General features: G+C 39.6%; 1 protein-coding gene across 1 annotated transcript; it reads left to right on the top strand.

The window, feature by feature from the left end:
• Positions 1 to 2,470: 2,470 nt before the first annotated feature.
• Positions 2,471 to 23,371, top strand: triqk (triple QxxK/R motif containing). The gene is made up of 4 exons (XM_018697649.2): positions 2,471 to 2,647; positions 5,401 to 5,475; positions 14,597 to 14,682; positions 21,331 to 23,371. Exons 2-4 carry the CDS (start codon positions 5,415 to 5,417, stop codon positions 21,436 to 21,438), a joined length of 255 nt encoding a protein of 84 aa, XP_018553165.1. The 5' UTR covers positions 2,471 to 2,647; positions 5,401 to 5,414; the 3' UTR covers positions 21,439 to 23,371.
• Positions 23,372 to 23,793: the final 422 nt, after the last annotated feature.

The raw sequence follows: 23,793 nt of genomic DNA, 5'->3' as shown, positions 1-23,793 counted from the left end.
ACATACAATAAACCTGTAAGTGCTCTACTATATAGTGGGGGCCTTAAGCCCCCTTTAAAACTGATCTGTTATCTGCATTTAACAATATCTTAAACAGGTGGATTTATGTCATGTCCGTATTTACGTGAATGCATTTTGTTGTTGTTTGTTGCCTTGCTTTGAAACATTTTAACTAAGACGTGAAAATGTAGAAAGACAATCTCACTGTTTACAACTGACACTCAGTCAGAAAATTAATCAGTCCCCCTGATGATGACTGCAAATTGCCCAAGATTATGTTGACACGTCTTCATTGCTGCATGTAGGAGGCGGCGACGGCAGCAGAGCTGCCATTTAGCCTGCCAGTGGCCCCAGGCGATGCTTCTTCTCTAGCATTCTTTTTAATGTCTGGCAATTAAAGACCGTCTAACTGCCTTAGAGAAGGAGAGATGAAGTGAGAGAGAGGGATAGAGGGAGAGTGAGTGTAAAGCAGTGAGGTTCAAAGAGAGACAGGAGGGAGAGACAGAAAAGACACAGAAACACATCAAGACAGGCACACACACACAAATAGATATCAAAAAGTAGATCATCATGTTAGGAAAACTACCACGGCTTAACTCTATTTTATACAGTCTCTGTGGTGTGGACACTTAATACAGCAGCCATTTGTACAGCTGAAACTCTATTTAATTTAACAAGGGGTACTTGGTGAAATTTTTCACTTCACACTAACAGGCCCCGAGGGACATCCCCTCATCTTCTCTTAAGCATTATCTGTATATTTCAGTGATGTGCCCGGTCCATACACTAGGACTGTTCATCAGGCAAATCCATCCTGCTTAGTTTTCATTCACATTAGCAGTTGATGCTAATGCTTTCCATATCTATCAATGTGACAGGCACAGCACGTTGGTTTGTTTCACTCAACGGGAGAAATTAATCACACACATTTAGTGTAACAAGAGAACATTTGAGCTCTGCATTAACTATGCTCATGCTGCTTTTGATGGCCATATTAAGACAACATTTTCAGACTTCTCATTGAGGCTATTTGTTAACAATTCTAACTTAACTGTCATGGCAGGCTAGTACACGTGGAAGTTGTACATATTTATAAAGCACTAAATTATAGTGGGTAAAAGTGTAAAAGTACAGACCTTAAGTATATTGTACTCTACTGTAATTTTTATGTGAACATGCAAAATAATTCAGTGTTTCCTTGGCAATGTTTCTGTGGATAAAAATATCATTACTGACAAAAGTCATTCAAATGCTTACCAAGGAGCAGTGTTAAAGCACTCACTGTCAGTGGCAGGTACATGTAAAGTAAAGACATAATGCAGGCACATTATAGGCAGATTACATCTATTAGTTACTGCTGTGCTGCATTCAAATGACATGCCCATGGGAGAGCAGAAAATCATTTTAAACTTCAATAAGTTACAAGCAGTGGCAAGTCTACCCATAATCTGCACAAAGCCCCAGGCAGCAATGAGGCTGGATACAATTAGGGGGGAAATAAAATTCTACACAGTAAACAAAGAAAAAATGTAAAAAGACTGATGAAAGAGAAATGAACATCATGGAGCGAGATTGTCTCGTCTTTGATGAGATCGGCTGTTGCTTCCTTTAATTGTCACAGCATAATGCTACTGTTTTCAGCAAGGGTAACTATGCCATTTTTTGTACTCTGACAAGGAAAGAATGACTTAAGGCCAACATGTCAGACTAATATGACTTTTTAATTAATAGAGCATATGCCTTTGTCATTCAAAATAACAATCTATTTCAGTTTTAGACAAGATGCAAGGGTGCAGACATCCTTACATGTAACATTCAGGTGCACAAGGTCTTTGTGATCATCTGCAATTATGCAGTGGTGAAAGAAATATGCAAATCATTTACTTGATTAAAAGTGGCAACAGAACATTATATAAATTACAAGTCCAACTTTACATAAGTAAAAATATGAGTATTAGAAGCAGAAGAATAGAATACAGAGTGGTATCTGTCAGCAGTTATTGTTATTGATGTATTGATATGTAAATGATGCTCTAATGTTGTGATTGCTTTAGATTTAGCCATTTTACTTCTTCATAAACTACTGGTAATTTTATCTTTAATATATGAATCATATTTTATAAACTGATCATGTGTTTTGTATTTAAAATAATGACTCAAAATTGTCAGATAATGCAGCTAAATAATTACTATACTTTCCTCTGAAATGTATTACAAATATGTGTCAGAATTTTCCTGAAACTTGAAAATTCCTAACATCAAGAAATGCAATATATCCTGCAGCTGATTTGGGATTCAGGATATTTTGTGTCTTGAAATGAGTGGGAGTGTCCGACTATCAGCTCCTCTTGTGCTCGTCGTCGTGTTTTTGTCTGACCGTCCCGCCTCCGCCTTCGTGCTATTGGTCCAGTCGATACATACACGTGCCTTATTGGATGAAACGTCCGCCCGTCATCGGTGTTGACGTATAAACCAGGAACTACCAGTGGGAAGAAGTGGTGTGTTGGCATTTTGGAAGAAATTGGATCAAAGTGCAATAAAAACCGTCACTTCTGACGTCCTGCGTGTCCACGTACAGCGGCCAGGCGCTTCGTAATGCAGAAACACCTCTACTAGACGACATATTCTCTCGACAAACAACAACAGTGTAAGTATCTTCGTGTATACAATGAATGAAGGCTGCCTCCAGTCATTTACATTTGCACTGGAATGTTTTGCGTTTCCTTGAGTTGAATAATGTACCAGTTAGCTCAAAGGCTAATTTAGGAGGTCTGCAAATTAAACATGTGATTCCTCTGCAGAGTGAAAAGAAGAGCACAAATGCACGTATAGTTGATTTTTAAGAAACCTACTATTTTCTCAATAGTGAAGATATTTTACACAATGCTGACAGATCTACTTACAAATTCCAGAGACCACTATGGCCCCAAAACACCAAACTTTGTTATAAAAGTTGCATGTACCTGCACTCAGTTCCCATTTTAAGTCCACCAGGCTGAAACCTTTATATACAGTCTATGTCTGAAACTGATGCAGCCTAATACATCTGACCTAAAATAAACCCTGCCCTAATAAAAGGCCTGTAATATTCAGTTGCGGATGAAACAGGAGGTGTTAGATATAAAATAAATGTTTGAAATATTTTGTTCACTCCATTAATGTCAATGAAGGTAGACAAACTATCAGAAACACCTCTTAATAAAATGTTATATCACACAACAGATTGAGGCTCAGAAAATTCTCAGGTTTCCAGAGCTCAATGTGACCTCTCATTTTGTTTCCGATCGTTATCCAGTCCCCAAAGAACATTCTTCATATTGGAGAAGCTGGAGCTTTTATTAAAAATAAATAAAATCAAAATAGTTTTTTGATCAACTTCATTATTCAATGACTGATCACTTTGGCAGTTTCTTCAATAACTGAGTATTAATCCAATGTGAAGGATTTTCTTTACGTCTGCTGTGCCAGACTACATTACTTTTAGCAAAATAAACTGGCCCTTGAGTGCCAGGTCGTATTTTCTGTTCCCTTGTGGGAAAACATTTTGCATACCTGGTTTCTGTTCTTTCTGTGCAGTCTTGTGGATATTTTTGACACTAATGTTCTAAATTGAAACATACTTGTGTAGTCATGTGCAAATAAAATTGAAAACAAATATGGAGCAAATTCACTCTTAAATGAACTTGTATGGCACAGTGCATCATGGTACTATGGTCAGTTTGAGGATGGAACCCAGGCTTTTCATTTGATAGAACATCTGTCAATGACTTGAATGTAACATTTCTCTTGTCAGCTATGCATGTAAGGTGTAAAAATGGACAGGGAATTGTTATTCTATCAGCAGGAACAATGCACTTGTCAGTATGCATGGAAATTTTTCTTATAGTCAGCACACTGCCCTGCTATTTATACTCCACAGCTGCAAATTCAAAATATACTGTAACACATCCCCAGAATTTTCAGACAGGAGATGACGGAGGCTTCAAATGTGTTGCTTTTGGCAATTTAGATGTAATACAGTGATGTTGCTGCACAGTACAACGGCTACTGTGTCCAACCGTAAACATTTACATTTGGACAATTTCCTCGCTTCCTTTTGTCCTCCTCACTTCCTTTAATTTGCTGACTCTGGTTTCCAGCCACTGGAGAACAATAGCTGTGCATACATCCTCCTTCTCTGCTGGCGTTAACGGTGTTTGAAATATATGTGAAAACAATGTTTTTAGTGTAAGGTAAAATTCAAGCCTCCCAAGGCAGCAGCAGCAGTCTCCCATGAGAAGGTATCAGTCAGCACAGGCAGCCGGCCACGCTCCTTGAGCATGCTAATTCAGTCTCTTTCCTCTATTCCCCGGCTGCAACTCCAGACTCTCCACCGCTCTTGTTCTTCTTGGATGCACACAGATACTTTTTCGTCTCCGTATTCACCTCTCACTTCTCCCCTGTGCACACCTGCTTACACATTTTTCTTTCTGTCACATGTAAACATTGTTTTTTTTAAATGATAATCAATCATCATTAGATTAACAGGGCATGGTAAGTATTTAGCATTATTTGTCTAAGCATATGGGTGGGTGCAAATGTTTCCTTTTAATCATCCTCAGATCTTTTAGCCAGTGAACAGCGTAGAGATTTCAGTATCATCAGAGAGCATGGCCCTACCCCTCGACTCATACTTGCTTTTTCCACTATTTTAAACAAAAGGCTACACTATTGATTGATGCAGTGTGTTGTGAGGGAGCCTGTCTGGAATTTAGAGCAGAGTGCCCACTGAGAAACAAGGATGTTGGACGGATGCGAGAAACACACACAGTGTGTTTTAGCACTTTGTAAAGAAAAGTATTAGAAAAGTATACAGACATAGTTATTTCTGGTGAGTGCATGCACATGCTTTGGCATACATGCACAGCCATGCTGCCTGGCTTTTATTCTGTCACAGAAGCATACAGTAGTCACTCACTTGTTTAGTTACATGTGGAGTCTAAGGATACTATTTATATTATTCCTAACTGCTTCTCTGTATGTCTTCCCTGTGAGCTGTTAAGGTAATCAAAGAAAGAGCTCATGGTGTGAAGAAAATGGCATTAGACTAAATGAGATGGATAGAGAGCATGCATTCTGTGAATGTAACACACATCGAAGGTGCTGAGAATGAATTTAATTATGTCTAGCAGATGTATGTGAAAGATAAACCATCTGCCTGATCAAAACTGACTACTCTTCTCTATATATGATTGTGTGTTAACTTCGAATCCTTCCTGCAGCTTTCACAAGTTATCTCTACAGTAACGGGAATGGAGCTATATCCGTATTTGATTAAGCTAAATGATCAGGTGTAACATCGAGACCCAGCTGTGAAATTCTCTCACTCTGAGGGTTGTTTTTCTTCTCACGTCTTGTCAGGCTGAGGAGGGAAAATGGGGAAGAAGGACGCCAGCACGACCAAGTTGCCAGTCGATCAGTACCGAAAACAGATTGGTGAGTCTCCTGCTATCCAAGTACTGGTTGATCAATGTATTGATCAGTAGTAATTTAGGCAGGTGTAATCAAATCAAGTAACAATATTGGTATTGTCAGTAGATTTGATATTGTGACATTAAAGTGATGCTTTTCTCTGTTTAATAACTCTTAGGAAATTCCCTGGGCTCTCTGGGCATTTGCCATCAGTTTAGCATTTTGTCCACGATATGATTGATAGTTCAATTAAAGAGATAATCAATATATTAACTGACAATAACAACAATGAGCTTTGAAAATAGGTTTACGATGCTTTTTGACAGTTGAGATTTGTTGTTGGACTGGTTGTGTAACTGCATTTCAACAAAAATCATTACTCAATGTTTGATGTGGGCAAACTTACCACAACACAGTAATAAACTCAGCATTCTCTCATAGAAACAAGCTAATGTCACACTTAATAAATCAGACATGACACTGTGTTGGAGGGAGCAGTCCTGTAGCGGTTTCACATACTTTATATCCCAAACTGCGTAACAGCTCAGCTCTTTTGAAGACCTTTATCAACGCTAGCCAAGAATTAGCATAATTTCTTTGCACAGTTCTGGAAACTTTTCCAATTTGTAATGAATTGAAAAGAAACTTAAACCAGAGTCACTGGATTAGAACCAGTACACATACTGTGGAAGTAATTACGCTTAGAGATGAACAAGCAGCATCTGAGGTCACATTACTGAAGGACAGCAGATTCCACGCTTAAAAAACTGGCCCTTTGATATCATGTCAGAAGCGGTTTTGTCAAAGTTTAACACCGCTTTAATCCTGCTGTATTTTGTTTCCCCGTCTTTCCCTTTACATCACAAAGGCCTAACTAAGGCAATATGGTTGGTATCAATCAAAAGTTTGGTCCCCTTTAACATGCCAGCTGTGGTTGCTTGAAGATCACAGCTCATATCATGTCTTTTTGTTTTTGTTTTCCTCTTGTGGAGCAAAACCAAAAGGTCGCCAATGGCAAAGCTGGATAATTGTGAGCAGCTATGACTGACACACATACAAAGGGAAGCTCTGTTGTCCTGGTAGGCCTAAAGCTTTTACTTATATTGTGCACACACAATGGGGCTATGTAGTTTTATTAGATACAAAAGGTGCACATTTTTGAATCAAAGGAACATTTTTGCACGAAATGTAGTGAGACTCTTACTAAAGCTCTCGTATTGGTCTTGATCAATGAGTATCCTTCCCAGGAACCTGTACAAGGGCTGAAATACCTGATAAGGAGGAGAGAATGAGCTACTTCATAGAAACTGCAACAGACAACAGCTATAGAGGATTGACTATAGAGAGTGCCACAGTCCAGAGAATGAAAGTTAGAAAACTAACATGACACCTTAGATTTATATGAAGGTTAAGTGTATCCATGGTGACTCCACATCCTGTGGCCGTGGAAAGTATGAGAAGCAGGTTCATTTTCAGAGGTGGTCCTCCTACATTTCACATTTCAGTGAGACCTCCTGTCTGGCTATGACTAAGTTTTTCTACGTCAATCACTGACACAGGCCAGAAGACCAAAACACCTTGGTTTAGGAAGCACATCCATGGTGGCTCCATACATTAGCAGATGCAAACCGACTTGCTTGAGCTTGACTACGATGTTTTAAACTCTGGTGAACAAGAGCAGTTCATCCTATCACTCAAAAGCTGATCATCCATGCCACTACAATGCAAGAAGAGGAGGACAACCAGTGAGATTCATGTTCAGGGATTAGGTTGAAGGGGGGGAACCAAGATGACTGAATATTTAACTTGTCCACTTAAGTCTTCACCCATTAGAGACACTCTTATACAATGGCTGGCTGAGCACATCACAGAACCTTATCTTGTCGCCTTTCGTATCCAAAATGCTGATCGATGTTAAAGATATCTACGATTTCTTTGATCTAGTCATCCAAGGTGAACATTAATCAGGAGGATTCTGAAACCCTACTAGCTACCTTAGATGTGTTATCGGTGCATACAGATAACTCTCTGGAGAGGTTCTTCAAAGCTTTGAAGTTGTTTTCTTGACTAGAGAAAGTGGAAAAAAGGTCTGTCTTAATGAGGGAAGTGGCTTCTTTCTATACTGTTCTTGTGTTGCTTTAAAAAAATGCTAAAAATGCATGGCTTTATTTATTTTTTGATTGGTAAATCATACAATATAAAACAGGTTCTTTCATGTGCGTGAAAACATATGTCAGAACATATAGTATCGAACACTTTAGCATCATTACATCATGGTGTTGACATCTCTAGACCTGCTGTCGTTTGCCTATCACCATCACCATCAATGACGCGGTCTTCCATAATAAGGTATTCTCAAAATGCAGCCCACCACATCTCTAGTCTGTCTTCAATTGCTATTTAGCAGTTTCATCAGTTTGCAGGAGGTTGAATACAGATGGTTTATCTGTTTTTAAAAAATCACATCCCTCTAGTCTAAAGGAGAATCTGTTACCTTCTTGTTTTCTTTAATTTATCAGGTGTTTTTTTTTTCAATACTAATTCACAACCGCCTCTCTGAAGATTGTGTCAATTATCATATTGTTCTTGTGCGCTTCTATTTGTTGGCATCACATCCTCTGTTTATCCCAGGTTTTATATTTCCTGGTGGTACGTAAGTGTTAACAAGGCTCAAGAGATGGTCTCTTAACCTAAATGTTTTCTAGTGTTGCATGCTTTTTATGGTTTGTGTTTTGCTCCTTCTTATCACTTTAACATTGTGCTCTCTGTATCAGATGCCCTCTTTTCTGAGTTTCTTCCCCCTTCTCGTGCTGTTTCTCTAAAATGAAAAGGATGTCATTGTAAAACTGACAGAGATCACAGTATTTGTCTTTCTCAGGCATGTGTTGAGAAATTTCCCTGTTTTGTTTACTTTGCCAGACTATAAGAGCTGAGGGTCTCATAAAGCAGCATGACAGTTGCAAGCGTTTTCATACTGGGACAGAAGAATAGGATTATTTAGCCTGCAGATATTCCTTAACCGTCTGCCATTGTGTAAAACCCGGCAGGTTCAACAAATGAGAGACAGACATAACAAGCTCATCCCCCACTGTCACATCCCTTACCAGGGGTGTAGAAATCTTGTTTTTCCCCGCTCTCCTTCCCATTTAATGTTTTCTTTCTCAGCACATCTCATCAATTCAAAAATATGTAACAGAGGTGTCAGGAACACTTTGGTCCTCTCTCTACCTCTGCCTCCTTCCAACCCTTCAATTTCTACCATATTTCCTTCTTTTTCTGAAAAGAATGGCCATCAGGCAATTTCAGTGAACCGCTGTTTAACAGCAAAGGTGGAAAACGGAGTGAGGGGGGAAAAAGACATTGGAGGGGAAAATGAAGCCTTCAAAGATAGCATGGGGCTGGGTCTTCTGAGAGCTGGAATGGGCCACACATGGTAATTTGAAATCGTAATAGGATGGCTTATTCATGGCACATCAGCAGTAGTCCAGGGTGGTTGTTGAGCTGTACCATCATCTCTGCTGGAGTGCTTTTGTCACGTCAGATGGCCATCAAGGGGCCACTGTTGACACTCTCTTTATAAATACCATTATTAAGCCTGTTATAATTGACTGCGCCAAACTGCCCTCAGGAGAGGCAAAGCTATAGTGTTCTTACATGGAAGTGCGAGTGGTCACTCTGTGTTCAAGTAATGATTGTTGCTGCCTGCTGAACAAACTAGGAAGAATTGTGCACAGAAAAAGAGGACTGAAATTTTAAGTACAGAATGACAAATTGGGATGATTGGCTTCCTTTTTGTAAAGATTGTAAAGATTTCACCCAAGCAATTGTACAGGTTGCAATTAAATGTGATACAGTGAGATGTTGGTGAAATATTTCACTAACATCTCTAGCTAAACTATAGTATATTATCAAACTATAGTTCTACCTTCATTTAGTTGTTTTGAATGCTTTGACTGTAAGTCTCACATAAATTGTATGAATCACTTTGAAAAACTCATAAAAAAAGTGGTCATTGTTAAGTCGTAGTCATATTTTCCATGTATGTCACGGCTTCTGCCACCACCTGAGATTTGGCCTCCCCTCTTCTCCCCTGACATGATGCAAAGGACAAGGCATAAATGTCTCCCATGTGTCTGGCATCATCCCTCCAGTTCCACTACCATGCATCCTGACAGATGCCAGCGATCTGCACCATGTGGTCACTGACTGTTTGGCCGCCATGCCAGATAGACACAGAAGCAAAGCAAAGCATGGGGAAGTGTCAGACACGCTGTCAGTGTATTGTCGGAATTGTCGGAGGGTTCTCAGAGAGCACTGGATGCTGTTGCTGTCTGTCCAAATCACCCCATCACACTCCATGTAGTGCATATGCAGGACGGCCAGTCCCTGTAGACGCAAACACACACGCACATGCTGAATTCCCCAGGCATGTTGGGGTTTTACTTGACACTCTCATGTACTTGTTTGTTGTCATTCTGTCTTCATGCCATGTACAGTAGCTTTTTCAGCATTACAGTACTGTCTGGATTGCATGTAGACCAACAAACAGTGTCTATGGTAACATTGGTAAATGTTATTACTATAATTCTAACATGTGACACTCTACATAATGAATGGATTGTTTCTTTAGATCTGGCCTGGCCTGAGGTCACATATTTGTGTCTGACAGAGAGGCGCGTCATGTCTGAAACTCAGCACAATATTGATAGAGACTAATGGAAGATTAAGTGGCATCAGAGTTAATTACTAAGTTACCTGCTCCTCTAAAAACCTCTAACTATTTTATTTTTCAAGCTGTCATTAAGGGCTTGATGAGCAACAAGCAAAGAGTTAGGTGGATTTTCCTGAAGCAGCTCACAACTTTGTTAATTTTAATTATTAAATTGACAGCTTGTATTAGATCAACATAGCTGGAGATGTTTCTGCAATATTTGATATACTGGGTTGGTAATGCAGCTTTGAGCAACAACTTCTTGTTATTTAATTTCATTTAATATTCAAATATGAAGAGATATATAAGCAACTTAGGTTGCTCGACATTTGAAATATCTGTTCAAATGTATTGCATCATATTATGCATGAGTGAAATGAACATGAAGTATGTTAGAAATGTGCAAGACATGATTTACCTTTTACCACAAATAGATCCATTGTTATGTGCTAGAGTCTCGACTTGGCCTGAAGCAAGTGATGGCTCTCTGGCATGAAAGTGTCACAGACACTGCAACTCCCTGCCTGTCAGACTCATCAGAACATTAACATTGTGTAAAGGAATACTTAAAACTCTATTATGTAACCTATTAAAACATGTTCTTCCTGGCTTAAAATGAAGCAAAACCATGACATAATGAACGTAGGTACACTTTTGAAATTACTATTTTTATACAAGACAGGTGGCTATATAGCTTATGTGTGCTCATGTGTTGCTGGTAAAACTGATAAGCTGACTAGTGATGCAGTCTCAGATTGTATATATATGATTTTTTTTTTTGTACATTGAAAATGTAACTAAATATTTCATGTTGGTGGCTAGGACTGAGCAATTAATTGAAATATTACTGAAATCAGTATGGCCAAGTGTAGTATCCAAATTGCAGGAGCTGCAATTTTTTTTTTTTTTGATAAAAGCAAAATGTGTCACAACATGCCATTATAAATGAAGCATTGTGGTGTTACAGAGATGCCCTAGCCTACACATCATACTCTCCAGGTGTAAGGGAACGTGCTTGTTTGGTGCAGACCCAAGCAAAAGTCTGTTTTTTTTTTTTTTGTGAAAATGAAATTTAAAAAAATCCTGCTAACATAGTCACACATATTGCAATCACAATATATTTTGTCTACTTTCTGCTCCTGTTAATAATGGGAATTATGCTGTTAAGCTTGTGTGTTATCCTACAATGTCTTTTCACCCTGCTCCACTCAGGACTGTTTTGAGTGTATACATACTGTATATTTATATTCAAACAGTATATACAGCACACATATTTACTTTTCATTCAGACAAACTGTGATACTCTTAGACGTCAACCCCTCTTTTAGTGTCATTTTAATGGCCAGATTGCGTGACACACAAATCACATACCTTTCCCCCCTCCTTCAATCACATGCGGCTAATTTTAGCTAATACCCCCTATCTGTCTTGTTATGCTAAGCAGAACAATAGCTCAAGATAAAAACTAATTTCTCCTCCGTCTTAATCAGACACCATTTATAGCCAGCTGCAATGATGGAGAAACGAATGAAACACGTTTAAGGGAATCTGCAGTAAGTGGTGTTGGAGGTGAGGGCTGCTTTCACTTTTCTCTTGTCCTCTTGACATGAAATCAGTGATGACTTCAATGAAAGGCACTCTCAGGGAAGCCTCTCAGCAGGCACTCTAGGCCACCTTACAAGGGCTAATGTTCCTCTGAGACACGGCATTGTTGTAACTGTACAGGAGGACAGTGATGCCTTTTCAGCATGGCAGGCAGAGGCAGGGTGGGATGGGAGGATGGTGTGTAGCCCGGCGCAGGTAGATAATTGGTGACATAAAGTGTCTACAGCACCGGTGCAGCAGGGGGAACAGCAATGACAAATAGGAGTGCTCATAATCCCAATGCAATATCATCAGGATTGTGTGTGTGTTTGTGTGCGCAGGCTCCAGACCCACGCAAACAAACCACAGGAGAAAGGCAACATGAGGTTCTAAGAAGTACAGCGCTGTAATACAACAACACTACAATACCTTACACAGTCATATGTAATTCTCTGGCATTTCTCTTCCATATCAACTACTCATGCTCCTACTTGGTGTAATTATTCAGATTTTGCTCCAATTAAGCATTGATTCTTACCAGATGGTTAAGGATGTATTAGGTTGTGATGATGTATTTTTTACTTTTTTTTTTTTTGGCATATAAACATAATTTCTCCATGTAGGCGTGGAACAGTTTTAGTCCCCAAGCATAGCAGAAGTGCATGTTTTGGAGGCAGTTTGTGGGAGAAGTTGTAAATGTTGGGAAAAAAAAAATCTGCCATTGAAATTTGATTAAACTTGGTTAAGTTCTGATATTGTTTTGTCCTTTGAGTATCCCTGGGCATTTCTGCTGCAGGAAAGATACCTTGACATCGATTGTCAAACAAAGAACTAGTGTCAAAACAGAAGCTAGATTGTTGAGTTTCAGTCTTAAATTTTCTCTCTTTACTGGGCACACAGGACAGGTCATTAACAGAGATCATGGATTCCTAAAGGTTTTTACTTGGGTTAACCCATTTGGAACATTTTATTATTGTTACTGTGCATATGGAATGCAAAGTCCCAGATATCCAGATATCAGATATAAGATATAACCATCAGTTAGCATGCTAGTTAGCTTGCAGTGCCACTTTGAGGTGAACTATTCTGTAGGAGCTGAAACTGGCTTTAGAAATCTGTATTTATAGTAGCCATGTGAGGCTAGTTAGGTGTAAACAATTCTCTGTATGTTACATGCAAGACAAGATAATTACATTGGATATTTCTACATTGGGATCTGTTGGGTTTTTCTCTGTAAATCTTATAAGATAAAGAGTACGGTCTAGACCTGCTCTATATGTACAGCGTCTCGAGATAACTTCTGTTGTGAATTGGCGCTATATAAATAAAATTTGACTTGACTTGACTTGACTTGACTTGACTTGACTTGACTTTGACTTGATATTTCTGTGTTACTTTTTAAACATTTTACACTTCTAACAATATATCTCACCTTCTATTTTTTTCTTGGATGTTGGTCTTGTGCTTTTATGCAGTTTCCTGTAGCCTTACATTCTAACAACCAGCCATTTTGCAATCTGAAAGTCCTTGCACCGTTTCTGTGAATGGAGAGCAACCTGAGGTGCCCTCCAATCAAATTTCCCCCTTCTTCACTTTCTGACAAGTGGAGGAGACATCCAGTGGCCCTCCTAATGAATTCCCACTAGCTCACTGTCTGCTCCTGGCAACATGCTCCCCATTTCTATTAGCCCTCCACTGAGTCAGAGGGAGGTGGAGGAGGAGTCTGTGACCAGGAGGGATGGAGAAAGAGATAGGAATTGAGAGCAAGATTTTAGAAAAAGAAGCAGGGGGAGTGAGATGGTTGAAAAAGAAAAAGCGTGTGTTGTGTGCAGCTCTGTCTGTTTGTTTTCAGAATCACAACATGCACACAACTCCTTACCCATCCTATCTCACTGGCTTATTTTCACTCCTTTCTCTCTCACAACCTTTCCAGATGGATGTGGATGCTTTTTAGCTTCCTTAATCTTCCTGTTTTTCTGTCTTCCAGTGTAAATGAGGCTGGTCACATTACCAACTGAGAAAACCTGCAGGCTGACCCGGGGGCTCGACCTCTCTCTGTCATATACATATTCATCTGTTTTATTGCAGTCCTTATGAGGACCATTCACAGATTCCCCAGCCTATCAGCCATCAGAGGTTTATACATAACCTCAGCTCTCGTCCTAATCTTAGTCTAATCCTGTCTAGATTTAACCCTGAAATTAAGTCCTAAAAATATCATCTTAAAGGACTCAAAAATAAGTCCATGGTCTGCGCATTTAAATAGGTTCTCACAAAGATAGAAGTACAAGAACACACACACACACACACACTGTTCGGCAAGCTGTTGCCTTTCCACCCTATTGTTAGCAAAGTTCCTTTTCCTGCAGTGTGTTGTTTCTAATTAGACCAAGACAGCCGGCTCTGCCTCATGTGAAGCACACACAGACAAATACACACACACGCACACACACACACACTTTACAAGGTGGTCGGTTTGCCCAAAAGGCTCACCCCTGAGAGTTGAGCTCATGGAAAGTCAACCAAGCACAGGTGAACCGTGTGTAGCTCAGGCCAGAAAAAATGCTACGTGTGGATAAATTTAATTGTAGAACTTGTAGAAAATTTGCAAGAAATTTATTCTCGCTTGTATTAATTTGTCAAGCTCCTTCATCACTGCAGCAATTTAAAACATCTCAGCCATCAATCAAACTTGTCCACGAGTGGCATCATTCTTCGTGGGGGTGGGGACCTGAACTGTAGGTAGCCGGGCTTTGAAACTGCAGCAGAACTTACTATAAGAACAAAACATGGTATTTAAAATGACAGATGTGTTTACATTTGTGTTTTCCAATTTCTTCTCTCTTTCAGGTAAGCAGGACTACAAAAAGACAAAGTCGGCCTTAAAGGCTACACGGCTGAAAGCTGAAGCAAAGAAGACTTCCTCTGGATTCAGGGTGAGACTTGCCTAGACTCACTTTCTGTCTCAGATTACTAATGTCTGCTATCTGCATATCTTCCTCTATTTCTGCCTGCCTGTCTGTCCTGACCCATCTGCTTGTCTGTCTTTCTGCCAACCATCTTCTCTCCATTTGTCTGTCTGTCTGCCTGCCTGTTTGAGAGCATGTCTCACTAGATCACTTTTCATATCCTAGACTCTGAGCTCTCTCTTATAACTTACTGTAGGTCCTTTGGGAATGTAACAGTATATATCCACCTGAAATGATATGATGTGGCCCCCTGCCTATCTGTTGAAGATCTGTAAAGTGTTGAAAGCTATTATTGAGGAAAGGAGGGATCTCTATAGAATAAAGTTTACAATGCTCTATCACATCTACGAAAAAGAAGAAGATATAACTCGCAGCTTTTTAACACAATTCCTGGAAAAATTCAAGTTTCCATATTTATTTAATGGTGAAAGAGCAATGGAGAGGGACAAGCAGACATAGAGAGAGAGGTGGGTAATATTAAACGCAAAGAAAAGGAATAAGAAAAATATAAGATAGAATTGGGTAATGTGAAATTAAAGGGAGGTGAGGGTGTTGCCAGGGTAGAAAAGTGCGTCTCTCCGCTGCTTTGTCACACTGCAGCGATTAGGAGCTGATGTGCAGGCAAAGATGGATGACTCCACGTTTATCATTCTGGCAAACGCGCCACTGCTGTTTATGCGTTTCCTCACTCATTTGGCTCACCAGTAAATAATTTCACTATTTCAAGGTTTTTCAATATAGAATAAGCACTTGCCAGTGAAATAGCTTGTGATTCTACAGTCTTAGGTTTAAATCCTCTTTGAAATTGCAAATACCATCAGATGAAATCAAGTCCTCAGTGATTTCTTTACCACTGTTTTTAAGTGAAAGTCATTTGTAAGAGAGCGCATGTCCCCTGTTATTTTTTGCATGTTTATTTTCCTTCATTGGCATTGAGAATTGGTTCTGTTTACAGTACATCAAAAGCCAAAAGGCTTCACTTCCTCATTAAGCTTCAGTTGGCATGTAGTACACAGAGATGAACAAATCATAGCGAGGATTAAACACTGGGTGAAATGGTCAGGTTCTAAAATATGCATCTCTTAGACACGCAAGGCCTCATTAAGCACGTCTTTAATCCAATTAGATTAGTCCATATCTTGAAATATTGATATTGCTCATGAATAATTCAGGTTTTTCATGCCCAAGACGAGGGGAATTTTCAGAGGTTGGATTAAAAATACCTCTGGGACGAGGATATTAAACTGACTTAGACCTCTTGGCCCCCGAGTTCGATTGAAATTCAGCCCAGATGTAATGGATATTTGGTCACGCTTGCTTCCCATCGAGTCCTTTTAGTGTTACATAAAGTTGTGATTTTTACACAGTTCTATGATGACAATAGAAAGATCCAACCCTCCCCACCCCCTTCTGTCGCTGAACCTTTGGTTGTCAGCAATGATTTGGCTGTGGTTTATATAGGCATGTTGCTCTATGTGTAAAGCTTCTCTTCTCTTCTCTTCTCTTCTCTTCTCTTCTCTTCTCTCTCCTCTCCTCTCCTCTCCTCTTCTTCCATTCTCCTCCCATCCCTTCTCCCTCCTTCACCATCTCCCTGGTTGAGATGCTGGTCTCAGATGCAGCTGGCATCTCAGAAGGGCCAGCAGACATGCAGGCACAGAGAATCTGGCAGCTGCCAGGGCAGGCTGTCTCGGGGCTGTCCTAGTAGCAGGGCAGTCTGGATAAGTTGGCAGGGAAAAAGATGGAGAGACTGGGAAAGAGAGAGTGAGAAAGGGAGAACTTCTGTTCCCACAACAGTGATCAGTTGTCTGGGTTGCACAAAACGCTGACCTGAGAAACAGAGGAAACCAGCCACCTGTTGTATAACGTGCATGTTTTTATACACACTTTGAGTCACGTTGTGTTTATAGAAGCAGCGTTGGTTGCCTGAATGAAAAATCTGCAGGCACTCCAAAAGGAAGATGGCATGAGGTCACGACAGCAGAGATGAAGAGCCTGGCAGGGAGTCTTGCTTCAGCCTCTCCTCAGGAAGAATAATAATAAGAAGGAGCACCTTCGAAGTAGCTCCAGCACACTAGCTTGCAGTACAGGAAACAGGCCTGCTGCCTTGTCTAATTGGCACACTAGCCTTCTGTTCAGTTCTGCACTGTTCTCCCTCACTCTTATTTAGCTGCTGAGCCTAGAAAAGTTTGGGGAAAAATTGCTTATGGAATTGGCAGAGGATGGAGGCTACCAGCTGTCATTTGTGAATGTATGTTGTGTGGCAAGTAAGACTCTATAGAACAGGCTTTTTTTGTTATTACACAGAAATTAAGCATTTTTCCTCTGAAAACCTGGACCCAAAATGTAGCATCTGTTTCAGCCTTTAACTGAGGCAGACTTCTGGATCTGTTATCTGTGTTGGCCATTAGGTTTATGAGGCTCATTCACACTTTTTAGTTCAGAGCAGTGTTGACAGATAGCATGTGGACATTTGTAGGTTTTATGGCCTTTTATGCCATTTAATTTACAATAAGCTTTATGAAAAGAAAGAGTTGTGATAGTGGTGATAAGGCTTTTCCTGTTCACAGACATATTTTTGTAAGTGTCCCTGAAGCATGTGGAAAGGACATGGCTGTATAAAAATTAGTATTAGTTATGTAAAAGGCCTATTTGTTTCACTCCAGAGACTCAGCGGACATAAAGGGAAAGTAGGTTATGTCTTATGGCTAAATTTGATAACAACATACATATGGATAACAGCAGCTATGATAACTTAGTCTGTTAATTGATTTGTTGGACAGGACATTATCAAAAACATTAATAATCAATCATTTTAAGTCATTTAGCTAACAAAAATGCATAATGTTCTGTGTTTTCATCCCCTTAATACGTGAGGATTTTCTTCATTTTGTGTGTTTGTTGGGCAAAACAAGTTATTTGAAGGTTTCATTTGGGCTCTGGGAAGTTGTGTTAGGCATTCCTTTGCTATTAAAAAAAAAAAAACGAAAATTAAGAAATACCAGTGCTGATAATAATCATTGGTTTAAGCCCTACAAAAGACATGAGAAGGTAATGCTATCAACAAATGGCATACAGGTACCAAACTGCCAGAAAGAAATACAGCAACATTCATTTAACCAGACATGAAATATGAGCTAATGGCTAGTTATTTGTTGCTGTGACTTGTACAGATGAGACATGCTTACCATGCTTACCATCCACAGCCTGAATGCACCAACAGTTGCTTGTAGCCTTCGTCTATCTGCCACCCACATACAGCCACAAACACACTTGGACTCTCTTGCTTATCACATAGGCACATACAGACTGACATGTACACGTACACACACACACACACACACACACACACACACACACACACACAAACCCAGGAGGAGAATAAAAGGCAGACCAGATGAGGGGATGTCTGCTGAGCTGTGGCTTGTCGCCAGGGTGACAGAGACCCAGCTCCCAGCATGCCGAGTGTGCTGCAGCTGCCGCCGGTGCTGAGAGAGCCACATGATGAAGATGATGATGTGCTTGGGCCCCATCCAGGGGTCTCCATCAGAATGTGGGCAGAGAGGCTGTGTGTGTGTGTGTGTGTGTGTGTGTGTGGGTGGGTGGGTTTATATAAACGTGTTTGTGAGACAAGGCAAGAGTCAACACAGTGGGCCTCTCCTCGAAAACAATGATCTCAATCAAGTGCAGGTGCTTTCTACCACTCAAGTGTTTTCACCAAAACCCCTCCAGCTTGTTTTCATAGACAAGTCACTGTAACCAGCTGTTCTCTTTCTCTCTGAAACCTGAAGCAAAGAAAGGGGGAGAGAGAGAGAGGGAGGAAAAAAAAACCTGGATTGTAATTTTGTGCGTCCTTGTGTTTCAGCAGTGATACAACAAAACGCTCATCTACGTCAGAAACACAACATTTTCCTTGCAATATTGTCGGCCAGAATTACAAACGCTTTTCTTTGTCATGTTTTTTCCAAAGCAGCGAGAGAACACAAGAAAAGCAGAAAACACATCAAGGCTCCGTGATTTGATAACACTCTTCTCTTTTCTCCGAGGCCTAGGCAAAATAGAAAAGTAAATCAAGCGGTGGGAGCCTGGCGGTTAATATATGAAACTAAAGTGCATGAAATTTAAAAGTTTTCCAATTAAGCAAGGACTTTAAGCTGTTTGGAGGCTGTCGGGATGTAGATAAATGTGGGCTGAGGCTAATGAAGACCAATGCTGCTGATGACTAGGCACTACAACATGTATACAGATAGCAGTGGATGCTGTGTCGCCTTTTAATTGTCACCCCCACCCCCCGTCAGAGAGGAATTATTATTAGCCCCCCCACCACCCCTCGTTTGTGCCGAGCCTTATCTCTCTCTCTTGTTTTCTCTCTTGTCCTCACTCATGTTTTTCATTCTGTCTTTTCTCTCTGCAGTTTGGCCAGTGGCTTGAATTCGCAGTCCTCTCTCCTCTCTGTCTGTGCGCCTGCTACATTTGGCAATAACTAAACTGATGTTTTTCTCATAGTTTTTTCTGTATTGTCTTGTTTGCAGCTTTTCTTATTGTCATTTTCCCCTCACTGTAAGCTTGTATCACCTCACTCCATCACTCATGAATACACAGCATAATGGGGCCATTACAGGCTGATTTAGTTTACATGGTTCAGGTAGTTTTTCTCTCGAACGTCTTAAAGATTCCAGAAATGGAAGAATATAATTATAGATAGCTGCAGAAATTGATATTGCATGTTACAAATGAGTTTGTGTAGATGACTGAAATCATCTGTGTTGAATTCACTTCTTGTTGTGTTACGTGTGTGTGTCGTAGTGGCCCAGTTTGCATGATCAAACTAAATTCCATGTTCAAATCAAATATTTTTGTTTTTTGAATAACCTCCAATCAGACTGTACTCTGCACTCCTTTTAAAGCTCTCCAAGCTCTCCAGTGTTGATTAGAAAGTTTTGCTGCTAATGAGTTCTCTTGATAAAGAATAACTGGCATTGTTCAATACTCCGAGTGGCCCTAATGAAAACTCCAGCTGATGAAGATTGTAATCGTGTGAGCAGCACATAATGAACGAGCGCTCCAAATTCCCATTTTCAAGTTGAATGCCACTCCTCTGGAAAGCCTCAATTTGTTTGACAATTAACCAATAGAACAAATAAAAAAAAAGAAAGAAAGAAAAAGAAAAAAAGGCCAATTTGTTGTGGAAAGTTTAACTTCCCGGTAAAATGTCAGGAGAGCTGTTGAGACTGATCGCAGATAGAATAGATTGTTATACTGCGATTACTCAATGCTTGGTGTCTGAAATGTGATACTGCACAATCTTAAAGATCTTCTTCCTGGATGTGTCTCTAGTTTTACTCCACAGTATGTGGATCTCTTTGCATGAAGAGAAAACCTGGAACAAATCAGTTATTCATTCTTCAGAAGTACTTGATGAACCTACAAACCCAAAATAAATAGTCTAATTTTTAACATTAGCCTCAGCACAGTGTATCCTAACCCCAAGGTTAGGGAGATGCTGTGTCTCTACTTCCTAATACACCATAACAAACTGTGTTTTTTCATTGAATTGATGTGAATATATATAGAACAGTGTTTACGCTATTATGAATTCTGTATGTAATTGAACTGCATTATGTTTACCGTCGCCACCACCTGAATCATTTCATCAGGTGACGATTTCGCACCATGAATCTCTCAAAGCAGCCGAGAGTGTTTGTGTCGTTAATGTGCAAATGGGTCCATCAGAATGAGAGAACACCTACTGTGGAGACCTGGTTTACTTTTTAAAGAGCCTGAAATCATTTCCACACAAACGCAGGTAAATTGGAAAACACATTTGTTTGTCTGTTTTTGGCCCTTCCATCATCATCAGCCCTTACCTTGTATTTTTCCACTGCTTTCCAAAAAAAAAAAAAAAAAAAACCTCCTCGGTGTGAATAGCTTCAGAAACACCAGTCTTGCTTGTGATGTTGCTGTGTGAACAGGAAACACTGACATCTGATCAGCGGCTTGTTAATCTTCTGAAACAAAAACAAACAGGGCTGATTGCTTATTTTTTTATATGTAAAATGCATAATGCACACCTCTCTGTGTAAAGTGACTGCACCAGCATAAATTAGGATTATACAGGGATTTTTGTTGCATTGACACTTCAATGTGAATAGAAAACATTAAGAACATAAACTGAATTAGTACAGACAGAAAGTGTTTGACTGGTATTTTTCTGTTTACCTGCAGTAATGTGGAAACTCTGAAATGTTTGCATGTTTGTGCCAAAACATTTTCTTCACTGAAATGACATCAATACAAATACATTTGTCTTTTAAGCACATAAAATGTAATTCTAAATATCTAATTTCTTCTTTTTTAATAAACTATATATTGTTGCCCACAAAGTCAGATTGATGAAAAATCCACAAGGAATGCAGCAATTCTAGATGAAAAGACAGACAATGGGGACTTGGCAAATATAGACATAACACTAACAAACAAGCATAAAAATACTACAAACACATTCAGACAAAGTAGAGCTGCTCCTAAGTGTAAAGACGGACAAGGGATCCGGCAGGTGTATAAATAGTCCTATAGAAGAACACTGTATCTCAACATGTTTCTCTTTTCCCTTCTCAGGATGCGTTCCTTGTCATTGCAGCAATTTTGTTCTTTGTCCTCTGTGTCTACGCCTTCTTCTACCTCAACCTGAGCACTGAGATTAACCTGGATGTGGATGTGGATTAATAAGAGGTGGACCGTGTGCTGACAGCTTTCTTGTTTGTTGTTTACAAGTCACAAGACTGTTTCCTAGTTGTGTTAAGTTTTTGCAACCGGACGGTCTTTCTTCACACTTTGTCAGTGACTCTTTGACAATGAACTTCCTCTTCAGGAGAAATGTTGCAACGCATTTGAATTCAAATTTCAGGCCATTTTTGAGATTTGACCTAATCTTTCTTTATCTTTTCCATGGGAATATGCAATGTAGCTGTACTCATTACTTTACTGACATTAATTATACTATTATTTTGCATCCATAACTGATAGTTTGTTCCCTGTAGTTGCTTTGATTCCTGTTCCCTGAAGAAGTCAATGACCTCTCGCTTCATGGCACTTGTAAAACATTCTACATTCAGCAAAGAAAACGAGCCTCTCTCTGCTCAAGTCTTCCAAACTACAGTTGTGACCGAGCCCTGCTAATCATATTCGGTGGAGTCACGTCTCACTGTTTTCTCCACTAATAGAAAAATGTAAATCGCCCGCTGAACCTCTCGTCACATCGAGACAAACACTTGCCTCACATTCCAGTGCACAAACCTCTCCTCCCGGATATCTGGAGATCACAAAGTGTGAGATTAGAATCCACAAAGCCCCTTGTCCTGATTGAACATGTGTGCAGAATACAGAACAACACCTTGTACCTGCTGCACATACATGCAGCACTTAGACAGACATCCACAGGATTAGCATTACAAATACCATCCTGTTCTTTCATTTGAATGGAAATTACTGACATGAATGATGACTGAATAGAGGTGAGCCTACATTTTCCTTATGTGGAACACCTTGATAATTTTCTCCTTGTCAAATGTATGCATTGTTGTGATGTGTCTCTAAGGAGAGGACTATGAGGGTTTATCAACACTTCTTTTTCCTACGTCTTTACTCTGTGCACTAGGCCTGCAGGGTGCAAGGAGTGACCTTGTATTAACCATGTATCAGCACAAGTGCTGAAATGATTCTTTGTTAGCAGAGGACTACAAAGTCAGGGACTTTTTAGTCATTTTTTTCTTTTTTTTTGTTGGAATTTTTTTTCATTTTATCAACACTTACTACCACATGTATTTCTTAGTGCACATTCTCTCTGTGCACATTGGCAATATTAATACCGCTGTCTAAAAGGCAGTTGATGCATTGTTTTGGAAATGACTCTTTTATGTACATGTATTGCATAAAAGGCCAATACCAAATACACAAGAGGCCTTGTGACTTCTCTCATTCCTAACATGTTTTTTTTTCCAGTCTTTCTTTGAAAAAACAAAAAAAACAAGTCTTTTGTCTGTGCCCGATTGTGTTCCCTGGCCTATAAGGTTCACGAAATGTGAGACAGATTTTGAGCTTTCAGTTTCTGCCTTTTTTCCTCTTCTCTCCCATGACCTCCCGACCTCTAGTAAAAGACTACATGTCAAAGAAACCATTATGATAAGCATGCACCCGTACCCTCGCCCAGTGGCTTTTTATCAGGCCTCGGTACATCCAGACTAACCCCCCCCCAAACCCCCCACCCCTTCCCCCCTCACGTGTAACAATAGACAGCCTGGCCTAATAGACCTTCATACATGACACCTGTTATCTAAAAGGTCACCATTACTGAATACAAGAGCTCTGACATCAGCACAGTGGAAAGGATCTGGCAGAGCAGCCTATTTGTTCAGACCCATGTTTGGCAAGATGAAGTGCAAACTGTTTTTCACAGCAGTGTAATGGTTAGTGCTATTTTTGTTGGTTTGTATGATATATAAACATTTTACAGTTTGCTTTGTCATTATGATTCGGTTACAGGACACTGTGTGATTAATTATATTTTCTATTTGTTTTCAGATCAAAATCATGTATCTCTTTATAAGGAAATATAAATGATGTATGATGCAAAAAAGATTAAAGGACCTTTTCAGTTTTATTTCATTTATTTGAATGAATGTTTCATGGTCATAAGTGTGAACGAAGTTGTGTGTCAACTTCTGACATTGTGAGAAAAAGGAGTGTTTACTTGTTTGATTACTGTAATTGCAAATATTAAGTGATGTTAAAGACAATGGCAGCTGATCAGACTGTGCATACTTAAGATAACACCTTGACATTAACTTTAACTACCTGTAATGTTTAATTCTTCTTTATCCCTAAAGGGTTATATTTAGCTGTTAAATGCAGTCGTAGTCGTTACTTTGACTCTTAAAAGTTAATGAATAAAAAATCCTAGTGTCAATTTGCTTTTATGGGCTAAAAGCTCGCCATTATTCCTCTTAGATCATTTTATTTCTAAGTTGTAAAGAACAGTGTCTATCAGTGGGTTACTAAATTGTATTGGCTTGACTGGTCTAC

This window comes from Lates calcarifer, linkage group LG3 (assembly GCF_001640805.2).
Source record: "Lates calcarifer isolate ASB-BC8 linkage group LG3, TLL_Latcal_v3, whole genome shotgun sequence".
NCBI lineage: Eukaryota > Metazoa > Chordata > Actinopteri > Centropomidae > Lates > Lates calcarifer.
This window is presented reverse-complemented; position numbering and strand designations above follow the sequence as displayed.

Bases quoted from the DNA above. Each gene is read 5' to 3' on its own strand.
- triqk (XM_018697649.2), top strand. From the start codon at position 5,415: ATGGGGAAGAAGGACGCCAGCACGACCAAGTTGCCAGTCGATCAGTAC. The intron at 5,476-14,596 runs GTGAGTCTCCTG...TCTCTCTTTCAG, and splicing joins TCAGTACCGAAAACAGATTG to GTAAGCAGGACTACAAAAAG. The intron at 14,683-21,330 runs GTGAGACTTGCC...TTCCCTTCTCAG, and splicing joins AGACTTCCTCTGGATTCAGG to GATGCGTTCCTTGTCATTGC.